The sequence below is a fragment of the Macaca fascicularis genome, chromosome 11, assembly GCF_037993035.2.
Source record: "Macaca fascicularis isolate 582-1 chromosome 11, T2T-MFA8v1.1".
Lineage (NCBI taxonomy): Eukaryota > Metazoa > Chordata > Mammalia > Primates > Cercopithecidae > Macaca > Macaca fascicularis.
The window spans coordinates 2348526-2360644 of record NC_088385.1 but is presented as its reverse complement, the minus strand read 5'-3'; the positions used below and the strand labels follow the sequence as shown (position 1 = coordinate 2360644).

General features: G+C 56.2%; 1 protein-coding gene across 1 annotated transcript in view; it reads right to left on the bottom strand.

Moving 5' to 3' along the window:
- WNT5B (Wnt family member 5B) overlaps positions 1-11487 on the bottom strand; it is a 129407-nt gene extending 117920 nt beyond the window's left edge. Inside the window, exon 1 of the mRNA XM_045364542.3 lies at positions 10932-11487. Within this exon, the coding sequence (XP_045220477.2) occupies positions 10932-10937 (6 nt within the window). The 5' untranslated portion in view covers positions 10938-11487. The remainder of the gene's footprint in view (positions 1-10931) is intronic.
- Between the last annotated feature and the right edge of the window lie 632 nt (positions 11488-12119).

Sequence of the window (12119 nt, the reverse complement as noted above, 5' to 3'; positions counted from 1 at the left end):
GGTGTCACCGTCTGTCCGGAGGAGACAGGCATGTGCAGAAACACATACCTGGGCCCATAAATATATGTGTGTGCTTGTACACACAGGCAGAAAAACCCGAAAAGGAATGCACCAAAATCCTACCAATGATAACTCAAAATCATCATTTTCTTTGTATTTTCAATGAAAATATGAACGAATTAAAAAATGAAAAAAAAAGCCAATGTTTTTCAGTGAACATGTTACACTTTCATCAGTTCTGATAAAACAGGCATATCCCAGGGCCACACGTTCTCGCCAGTTGTCCCATTCTGTGGTACGGCAAAGGAGGCCAAGATGGGGAGGGAGCAACGGAGCAGAGGAAGGATCAACGATTTTGTCTGTTCGTTTTCAGGCAAGGTCTCCCTCTGTCACCCAGGCTGGAGTGCAGCAGTGCAATCATAGCTCACCGCAGCCTCAACCTCCCAGGTCAAGTGATGCTCCCACCTCAGCCTCCCAAACAGCTGGGACTCCAGGTGTGCGCCACCACCCCAGATACTTTTTAAAATTTTTTGTAGAGACGGGTGTCTTGTTATGTTGCTCAGGCTGGTCTCGAACTCCTGGACTCAAGCCATCCCTCCCAAAGCACTGGGATTACAGGAATGCACCACCACGCCCAGCCTGTTCCCACTGTTAACACTCTTCCCTGCCAACAGGTGAAACCGCTGTCTTTCATCCACTTAAGCCCTTCAGCAAATGTTTTCTCAACACCCACTGCGTGTCAGGCACTGTCCCATGGACTCAAGATACAACAGTGGACAAGACATACAACAATCCCTGCCCTTGTGGTGTTTCTGTTTTAGCAAGGGGAAGCAGACAGAGGACCAGAAAGTGAAATACAAAATACCTGTATGTTCCACGGGTATAACAGAGAGAAATAAAGCAGAGAAGAGGGCTAGAGAATGGTGAGAGGGTTATGATCTATATAGGAAAGTCACAGAAGCCCTTGCTAGGGTGAGGTTGCAGAGGTAAGTGGAGGCTGGCTACCAAGGGCTTGTAAGCTAGTGTGAGAACCTGGCTTTGTCCTCCATGAGATGGAAGTCCACCGGAAAGTTTTGAAGAGAAGAGTGACAAGATCTGACATGTCAAAACAGGATTGCTGCCCTAACTAACTCAGAAAGACCACGCCTCCTAATGAGCCAGGATGAGCTGGGATAAGAGGGGTAGAGGAGGTGAGAAGTCATGAGAGGGGCTGGGAATGTTCTGAATTTGGATTTGGTAAGAATCACTGATGGATTCGATGCCGGAAGGGAGAGAAGGGAAAAGTCAAGACTGACTCCAGGGTTTACAGCATGAGCAACAAGGAGGATGCGATGGAGAGGGCTGTGGGAAGGCGGGGACAAACTCAGAGGCGTGTAATTCTGTAGAGAAGGTGCTGCTTCAGCAACACTGGAGTTCAAGAGAGAGGAGCAGGCAAGACACAAAAACATGAGGTTCCTGGCCAGGCGCGGTGGCTCACGCCTGTAATCCCAGCACTTTGGGAGGCCGAGAAGGGCGGATCACAAGGTCAGGAGTTTGAGACCAGCCTGGCCAATATGGTGAAACCCTGTCTCCACCAAAAATACAAAAGTTAGCCAGGTGTGGTGGCGTGCGCCTGTAGTCCCAGCTACTCGGAAGGCTGAGGCAGAAAAATGCACTCCAACCTGGGCGACAGAGGGATATTCTGTCTCAAAAAAAAAAAAAAAACCATGAGGTTCCTAAGGGTAGAGACAGTACTTACAGCCATCCGTACAGTACAGTCACACGTCGCCTAACGACAGGGATACCTCCTGAGAAGCCTGTCATTAGGCCATGTCATCACTGTGTGAAGTCAGAGTGAACCTACACAAACCTAGATGGTAGAGTCTATTATACACCCAAGTGAGACGCTCTAGCTGATTGCTCCTGGGCTGCAAACCTGCACAGCATGTGACTGTACTGAATACTCTAGGCAGCTGGAACACAGTGGTAAGTATTCACGTATCTAAACAAATATAAACACAGAAAAGGCACAGCGAACTATCTTATGATAGATATAGATATTTAGACCATAGACCACTGTGGTCTATGCAGTCCATCATTAACCGAAACATCTTCATGCAGTGTATAACTGATCATAGAGAAGACAGGAGGTCCAAAGAGATAGAGAAAATCAGGTACGCTGCTGCCAATGGGCAAGAAGGGAAACTGGAAGAGTGAGATGCCCTGGAAGCCAAGTGAAGATCGTGCAGCAAAGGGGAGGTAATAGGCCAGGAGGGGTGACTCACACCTGCAATCCCAGGGCAATCCCAGAGCTCCCACCTTCCCAGAGGCCACAGTGGGAGGGTCACTTGAAGTGGAGTTCAAGACCAGCCTGGACAACATAATGAGACCCTATCTCTACAAAAAATTTAAAAATCAGTTGGACATGGTTGTGTGTGCCTGTAGTCCCAGCTACTCAGGAGGCTGAGGCAGGAGGATCACCTGAGCTTAGGAGTTGGAGGCTGCAGTGAGCTATGATTGAGCCACCGCACTCCAGCCTGGGTGACAGAGCGATGCCTCTAAGATCAATGCACCTGCCCATGAAACTGGAGACCTTTTTCCTAACAGTTATTTTCTAATTATATTTAATAAGACCTTAGTGAATACTGGTGCTGGACAACCTGGAACCAAAGAGATGAGTTAGAGATGGAGACAACAGCTTGGAATGAGGGCCTAGAATTGTTTCATTCAGCAATGACTGAGAGCCTGTGATGTGGGGCATTGGGTATGGAGCACTCACGGAACCCCAATCCAGTTCCTTTCACCACTCTTAATCTGATCGCACAGATGGGTGAAACAGATTCCACTAGTAATGGCAGCACCTGAGGACATAGCCTGAGCAAGGGGTCGGCTCTGTGCTTCCTCCAGGTTCTCCTGCTTGGCCTGGGCATCGTCCTCTGATTTCCTGTTCCCTCTGCATTTCTACTGTATACTGGAAACCACCTTCCACGTGTAGCATCCCAAGCTGATCTTAGGCACAGGATATGGGAGATGGAAGACTTGGAAGGTTTTGGAATACTGCACACTTGCTACTCACACATAGTAGGAGTTATGAGAACAATAGCTCCTAAAGTTCAGGAGCTATATATTTTTTCTTTTTTTTATTTTTAGAGACAAGGGTCTCACACTGTTGCTCAGGTTGGAGTACAGCGGCGCTATCGTAGCTCACTGCAGCCTCACACTCCAAGGCTCGAGTGATCCTCCCACTAGAAGAAACAGACAGGAACAGAGAGCAGCTGGGGCCGGTGGCTACTCCCAACACAGGGCCTTTTTGAGACACCGAAAGCTGAAGGGCGGGGAAGAGCCATGCCAGACAGAGGGGACCAGGAGCAGTCAGCAGAGGGAGCACAGACGCGAGGGCCCTGAAAGAGCATGGGTGTTCATACAACTTCAAGGAGGCCCCCTATCAGGAACTGGGTGGGAGAGGGCACCGTTCAAGACGAGGCTGCAGGGGCAGGGGAGGCTGTGGAGGGCTTGGGAGACCACGCTGCCAAGCCTGGGTTGTGTTTTAAGCTGCAGTGATGGTAAGGAAGGTATTCCAGGAAAGTGTGAAATCTCCCTATCGATATCAGGAATGATACACAAAACTGGCAGGAAAGAGGACTACATGAGCGCTGGCTGAGTACCTGACACCTCCATAAGAGATGCCATTCGCTTAGAGAAGCTGGGAGATTGAGCAGGTGAGAGCAGGGCTGGGGGGACAGTTGTCCCTGGGCCCTCACAAGTTAAAGGGCCTGATCCAACCCCTAGGTCAGGCACTCACCCCCACGCTGAGGAAGGGCCTTGATCGGGAAAGCAAGTGGGTCCCACTAGTCAGCCAGAGGCCCCTGCCTGGCAAGGTGCACGCTCACTAACAACGGGCCCTGACAGCACCCAGCCTGTGGCCGGGTGTTTGGATGTTCGGTAGGGCTGACTCGGAGCGTTCATAGATGAACCAGATGCCTTTAGGTGGAAACGCATTCACAAGTTGGCCACAGGGGGTGCCCCTCCATTCCCTCTTGTATTCTAAGCCCTCTCCTCTTCCCTCACTCAGTTCAGCCACCCACCTGGCTCCTGGGGCCCCCAGGTGGGAGGTCCTCAAACCTTTCCCTTCACAGCAAACTGCTCTGTCTCACAGGGTAGGTGGCCCTGGCCTAGGGGAAAAGGAAAAGTCTCAAGTAGCATCTCCCCCACCTCGTATTTAAAGCTATTCGTTTTTTTTGAGATGGAGTCTTGCTCTGTTGTCCAGGCTGTAGTGCGGTGGCGAAATCTCGGCTCACTGCAACCTCCACCTCCTGGGTTCAAGAGATTCTCCTGCCTCAGCCTCCCGAGTAGCTGGGACTACAGGCGCCCGCCACCATGCACGGCTAATTTTTTGTATTTTTAGTAGAGACGGGGTTTCACCATGTTGGTCAGGCTGGTCTTGAACTCCTGACCTCAAATGATCCTCGGCCTCCCAAAGTGCTGGGATTACAGGCGTGAGCCACAGTGCTCAGCATAAAGTTGATTTTAGATATTACTTCACAGAGGTTACCCTTTTAAGAATAACAAAATGCAACAAGTTACGATTTTGGATGATTTCCAAATCCAGGGAACATCTCAGCATTTGCTTCGTTTAAACGACAGATGCCTCTGAGATGGGGTCAGCAGGACCCCTTCCTTTTCAGCCAGGGACTTGCTGGATTCTCAGCCACACAGGACCACGTCAGCGGAGCTCTCCTTTCCCGTCCACCTGCCTGCCTCTTCCTTCCCTTCGTGGCAGCTCACCCTGAGCATCTGTGCTCTCCCAGTCATTCCACAAACCTCTCTTCCTGTCGTGTAATGATCAAAATGACTCCTATGCCTGATGGGACACAGTCACTGTCCATGAGACGCATTTCCCTGGAGAAGGGTGATGCATGCTGACATAAACAGTGGGTGATGCTAGTGTCCCACATAAAGCCGCCTCCATCTTTCAAGGCAGAGCAAGTCCAGGGCAGGTGCCAAAGAGTTCTGGCGGCCGTGCCAGCCAGCCCGCATCAGTATCGCCATGAAAGCTGTTGCGTCTAGAGCCCCACAAAGCTCCAGGCATGGTCCAGATGCTTTATGTACACTAGTCCTAGCCACCACATACCACATAGCAACCGTGTGAGATAGGTATAAAGTTACTGTTTCCAGTATACAAGTAAGAAAACTGAGACACAGAGAAGTCAGGTAACCTGCCCTGCCTCAGGTGACACAGCTGTGCTGGGGTTCACACCCAGGAGGTCTGCCTCAAAAGCCCTCCTCGTCCCTGAGTGCACCCCGCCAGCCTCGTCCCCCAGTGCACCCCGCCAGCCTCGTCCCCGAGTGCACCCCGCCAGCCTCGTCCCCCAGTGCACCCCGCCAGCCTCGTCCCCGAGTGCACCCCGCCAGCCTCGTCCCCCAGTGCACCCCGCCAGCCTCGTCCCCCAGTGCACCCCGCCAGCCTCGTCCCCCAGTGCACCCCGCCAGCCTCGTCCCCGAGTGCACCCCGCCAGCCTCGTCCCCCAGTGCACCCCGCCAGCCTCGTCCCCGAGTGCACCCCGCCAGCCTCGTCCCCGAGTGCACCCCGCCAGCCTCGTCCCCGAGTGCACCCCGCCAGCCTCGTCCCCCAGTGCACCCCGCCAGCCTCGTCCCCGAGTGCACCCCGCCAGCCTCGTCCCCCAGTGCACCCCGCCAGCCTCGTCCCCGAGTGCACCCCGCCAGCCTCGTCCCCCAGTGCACCCCGCCAGCCTCGTCCCCCAGTGCACCCCGCCAGCCTCGTCCCCGAGTGCACCCCGCCAGCCTCGTCCCCGAGTGCACCCCGCCAGCCTCGTCCCCCAGTGCACCCCGCCAGCCTCGTCCCCGAGTGCACCCCGCCAGCCTCGTCCCCGAGTGCACCCCGCCAGCCTCGTCCCCGAGTGCACCCCGCCAGCCTCGTCCCCGAGTGTACCCTGCCAGCACAACTGACGGTGCCCCCTCTTCCCTCACTCACTCACCAGCCTCCACTCCCAAGGGGGAGCTCCAAATTCTAGTTCTCAATTTATATACACAATCTCTTTAAAAGTTCAATTGCTTTGATTGCAGGTCTCATACCCCCAAACAAGATTTCTAAGAAAATTCAGTAATTCTTTACTCAAAATTTCTCAGGAGAAACTTCTCAACAAATACGGGTGAAATCTATAACCTTAGGGAGGAGTCTATGACAGGCACTCAACTTTGCCCCACTATTCACCGGCAAGAGCAATGGGTGCGGGGCCACTGGCTTCTTGCCCATGTCCACCCACTGGTGAAGTTCAGAAAGTGTCACCAGCGCAGGCACGACACCAGCAAGAGCCCAGGAGCTCAGGGCCGCTCTGCGGCTGCACACCTTTGGTTCTGGGCCTGACCTCTCTAAGAGAAGCCAGACTGAGAGCGGCAAACAGGATGGCCACGAGCTGGCCTCAGAAAAGCTTTGTTACTTTACATTTTTCATAACATTGTATTTTTTATATTATAGTTTTTGCTTCCCAACAGGACTCAGAGCAAATCCAACAATTAATCATTTGCAGATAACTCTAAAGTGACCTTTGGGGGCTAAAGTGTGTAAACCAGGAACTTTTGAGTCCATTGCCTTTTCTAAGCCAAGGCCAGCTATCATTTCCCAGGCCTCAGGAAATCCACTGTATAAATTAGACAGGAGTAACCTTTTAGGAGTGAGCATTTCTGGGGCTCTAGGAGGCTATAGAGGAGAGGAGACTGGACACCCCTTTAAGAAAGGTTGGGGTACCTCCCCCCAGGAACGCAGGCACCAGCCCCAAAGTCACCCAAAGCTGGAGACAGAGGCTTGTCATAATCTCCCAGATGCCAGCGAACCACAGAGGCCCCTGGCAGGCCCAAGCCCAAAGCCAGGAGCACAACCTGAGCCTCCAGCTTGACCACAAACCCTGCCTCTGAGACCATGACTGGTGAAACAGTAACTCTGTGAAAGCAGCAGGCCCAGAGCACCCACCCGCCCTCTGGTGGGGACACCCCAGGCCTGTCCACAGCAGAGGGATTCCCAAACCTGAAAGAGCTGGAGCTGTTCAGAGTGACAGGACGTTACAGCTGGAAGGGGCCTCTGGGACCAACTAACCCAATGCTCTCACTTTACAGAAAAGACAAGCAAGGCCGGGAAAGGTGGCTCATGTCTATAATCCCAGAACTTTGGGAGGCTGAGGCAGGAGGATCACTTAAGCCCAGGAATTCAAGATCAGCCTGGGCAACATAGCAAAACCCAATTTATACAAAAAAATTAAAAAAAAAATTAGCCACATATGAAGGTGCATGCCTCCTACAGTCCCAGTCACTGGGGAGACTGAGGTGAGAGCATCACTTGAGCCCAGGAGGTTGAGGCTGCAGTGAGCCATTATCACAGCACTGCACTCTAGCCTGAGCAACAGAGAAAGACTCTGTAAAAAAAAAAAAAAAAAAAAAAAAAGGAAAGAAAAGAAAATATTACTGAGACCCACAGAGAAGCTACCGTGTGCACCCCCACCCACTCAAACACACTTCCCAGCAAAACCTCAAGAAAAGACAGTGATGCAAAGAACAGGACATCCAGGTGAGTTGGCTTCTTAGGGGAGTTGGAGGTTTGGGGAGACAAAGACCTTCTAAGAGAACGTCCCTGTCCCTTTAAGGGCTGCACTGCTGCCAGCACCCTATGTGCTTACCCAAAGGGGATCCGCCTGGCAGCCAGGCTGGGCAATGATTACAGTCAGCACAGCCCCCTGAGGACCTTAAGTGACAGGCAGAGTCTGGAAGGGTTAGGGGAGAGCATCTTCCCCCAGTACCGAACCAGGTTCCAAATGAACCAGGAGGAAAGAGTTGGGAAGAAAGCCACATGGGTGGAGAAGCAGTGGGGAGAGAGACCAACTTTAGAAAGTCTGGAAGAGGATTCATGCAGCACAAAAAGACCAAACTGCAACCACAGGGGCGAAGAAGTCAGGAAATGCTGCCGCAGCAGCCAGCCCAGTGGCGAGACCGCAAGCCAGTGGGTCAAACTGGGATGGAGGGGGCGGAGGTTTAAATTTAGCCAGGTAAACAGAGCCGGGCCAGGGGTGGAGAGGGCCTGGTAGGGGCTGTGCAGTCACCTGCTCGACAGAGGTGGGGCAGTTCTCGCGGAAGGGAACAGTCCAGTCAGAACTGTACCAAACAGTTTCCATTTTCCGGGTTCCTCCAGCATGCTGCTTCGGGGAGTGCACAGGCTGCACCCCAGCGATGGACAGAAGGTTAGTTTTACTTTAAAGGGTGGCTCAGATTTAAAATGAGCATGTCTTTTCATCTATATGGCAACATCGATGCACAGTCCCTCTGCTGGATGTTTCCGGACTCCTAGATACGGTGAAGACGCTCAACAGAAACCAGCCAAGGCTGCCCTTAACTGGAGCTCCGACGTGCTCTCATTGCCCCCGGGGTTTTACATCTATTGCTGCTGTGTGTCTTCAGAGACCTGAAACAACCAGGAACTACCACCAGGACCAAACACTCTGAGGACTGCATTCGGGAGTGGCTCCGGAGCAAAGGTGGGCTCTGAAGACCTGCTTAGAAGATTAAGGAGACAAATGGCAGGCGGTTTGAAAACGAGCCAGAGAGAAGCAGCAGCTCTCGCACACGCGAGAGCTTTTGTGAACTGACTGGTTTCTATTTCAGAGAAGACGACGACTATCACTTCATGTGAAAACTTTCCTCCATGCTAGAGAAGTCAGGCTGTAACAATCCAGAAACCAGCAGAACCGTCCTAGAATTAAAAATTAGAACAGACCAGCCTAGTCCCCTGCCTTTCTTGATTTTGAAGAAGAGCAAACAAAACATCTTTCAGCTGCCACTAGAGTCAGAGGGTGAAATACACAAGGGAAGAAGAATCCCAGATTTTTCCTTTTGCAGCATTTGGCTCCCAGCAATTTTGGCGATATCCCTTTAACTTATGCTTTTTGGACTTGGCGATATCCCTTTAACTTATGCTTTTTGGACAGAAAAAAATTCAGAAAAGGGTGGTTTCAAGTCAGTAAGAAACCCCTGGTGATATTACAATCACCAAATGAACTAAAGAGGGGACTGGTTTCAGACACCCCGGAGAAACACACAGACACACACCCTCACTCACCTATTCATATTCAAATAGATATGATATCAGAGCCTGGGAAAGTACGAAATCCATCGGTGGAAAAAGACCAGCAAGGTCCTCCGAGCCTGGCTCCTGCTCCCCTGGCAGGCAGATCCCACAGAGCGCCCCTGGCCTGACTGTCTTTAAGAAGAGAGAGAAAGGGAAGGGGAGATGTCCCTCCCCGCTGCCCTTGGGTACTGACCCATCCATTGTCGCTTTAGGTTCCTTTACTTCCTTCACCTCCTGCCCTGTTGTCCGCGCCACCTGCACCTGTTAGTAAAAAGCCCTGGTTTTAACTGTGACCGTTCCCTTGGACTGCTGGACTTGTCATCACCATGAAGACTCCAGCTCCATCACTCCTCTCACAAGGGTGCCTAAAAGGTCCCTTTCAGCACTGCCGTCCTTCCAAGGAGACACACCTCCTCCTTCTTGCTATTTATAACCACAAATCTTGTGTGTCAAACACAGAACAGACACTATTTTGAGACGGAGGAAAACCAGCCCTCAGTCTTTCACCTCTAACAGGTCGGTGTGTTTGCCAGGACCCATGTGTGAGCCTAGGCAGGGGTGTGGGTGCAAGCTCCAGGTCTGGCATCCACTCCTCTGTGTCTGAGATGGGGAGTCCTGCCTTTGATAAGTGAATTCTGCTGGTTAATCGGATGGCAGGAGAGGCTGGGTGCAGGAAGGGGTCCTTAGGCTCTCTGAGGGCGTGCCCGCGGCTGCCTGGGCTCTCTGTTGCCTTAGGGGCCGGTCACAGGAGGGGGCTCCCTAAGCGTCCCCCCCGTGTGCTTGGATGAGTGCTGGTGGCTGGCTAGCAGCTGACCCTGCCCTGCCGAGCCAGGGTTTGCGGCTGCACACTGACGGCATGGGCACAGACGCCCCATCGCAGCTCTGGTGAATGGGCACATTCCAGGGCCCCTGGAGCAGTCTGGGGGATCGATTCTGTGATCCCTAGCCTTTCTCCTCCAGGTACCAGGCTGAACCTCTGCCCAGGGCAGTAGCAACTGGAAGCTGTTGCCAACGTGGCCAGGTGGCAAAAGCAGTGAAGAAGGGCCCGGGTAAAGTGGAGAGGAACGCCCGACACACACACCCCTTCCGCTGAGTAACCAACCCAGGGCCGGAGCCGCCTCAGTTTCCCTGCCTGTAAAACAGAGCCAGCCAGGCTCCCCGCAAACCGAATTGCCTCTCCCAAAGATTTGCAGCATGCAAATCTCCCGGAGTCTGGCTCCGACCGGAGCGCTGGCCACATGTCCACCGAGGCTCCAGGAAGGTGAGGGAGGAGGTCACGTCCCGCCTCTCCCACGGCGGGGACGTGGAGCGCTGGAGCCACCGGAGAAACACAAAGCTGAGCGGCACTCGGGCTCTACCTGCCCGGTCCAGGCAGAAATGCAGGCACCAGCTCGCTTCTGGCGGGTAAAGTAATCCAGATGTGGTCCTGGAGCTGGGCTGCCCGATGCCGGCGCAGACCTCGGCGGCGGGTCCAGGCTGGGCCCGAGCAAACCCGGGAGAGTGAGCGCGAAGCTCGGAGGCCCACCCGCCCCACCCCCCGGACAGCCGCGCGCAGTGCCCGCCCCGCCTGCGCTGCCGCCCCCGGAGCCCACCTGCCCGCGCCGAGGGCCCGGCGGTCCCCAGCTTTGTTCGCCGCCCCGCCCGGGGCGACTCCCTTCCCCCCACCTGACCCCGCCGTCGCCGCCGCGGCCCTCCCCGGCCCTCCCCGACCGACGCCCGCGGCGCGCAGACCCACCCGGCGGAGACCAGCGGGGCCGGGAAGGCGGAGGAGCCGCGCGAGGTTCCGCGGCGGGGCCGTCCCGGGGGCGAGGCCGGCGCTTACCTGCATGTCCCGCCGCTTATCAGGCCCGCGGGCTCCGGGCGCCGCTCGGCCCGGCCCGGCTCTTCCTGCGCTCGGCTGCGCGGGGTCGGCGGGCCCGGGGGGCGCAGGGGGCGGCTGGCGGGGCCCGGGGCAGACCCTGCCCGCTCCTCTCAGCGCTCCGGCCGCTCGGGCCGCCGCATCCGACTCCTCATCCGCGGCCGGGGCGGGGGCTGGCGGCGCGGGCGGGCGTGCTCGGCTCCCGGGGTCCCGCCGCGGCGTCTCGAGCCCCCAGATGCCGGGGCAGCCTCCGAGGGGGCCAGCGGAGCCCGGCCAGGCAGCCCCGGAGCTCGGAGTCCGCGCGCCCTTCTGCCGCCGGGAGGGCTCCCTGCTCCGCGCCGGGGACCCCGAACTCGGCCGGGGGGACGGTCGGGGCTGCGGAGCCTGCGGCCGAGGCGGAGGGAGGCCCTGGGGGCCGCCGTCGGTCTCCCTGGGCTGCGCGCCCGACTCCGGAGCGCGGGACCCGGGGAAGTTTCGGCCCAAGTTGGCTGCGGGGCGGGTGGCGGCCGCGGCTGGGAGTGCAGGGGCCGGCGCTGGGCGAGTGGATCCCGAGGGCGCCGCCGCCTCCGCCCCGCCTCCCGCGCCTCCTCCCCGCCCCCCGGCAGCCGCGCCGGCCCCGGCTCGCTCCTGCCCACCAGCGGGGCCGCGACGCCCTCCCGAGGGCTCGTCCAGGCGCTGGGACCGTGACCTCCGCACCTGCCTCCCGCGCGGCTCCCTCGGGCCCTGAGCAGAGCGGCCCGGGGGTCCGTCCCCGCCGCCCGGCCCCCTTCCCCCGGCCCCGCACGCCCGCCGCCTCCTTCCCCTGGAACGTGACCCTGTCCTCCGAAGAGACCGCGGGTCTTACCCCGGCCAGCAGCCCCCTCGGGGCGCCCAAGGAGCCCGTGCCCGCGCCCCGCGATCCTGGCACGAGCTCCCACCCCGGGGTCTGCGGGGCCAGAGGCTCTGAGAGGGGAAGAGAGTTATGTCCTCCGCTTTCTTGCTACGCCTCCTCCTTTGAATCCCCCAAATGAGTAGAATGATCCGGGGACTACTTCGCCGCTTTGCAAACCCGCTCGCAGTCCGGGGCCCTTCCCTACAGCGCCCAGCTCAGAAAGACCCCTGGGTTTGGGGAAAATGAGGCAGGCGGGTTTCAAGGGGCAAATGTGTTCTCTT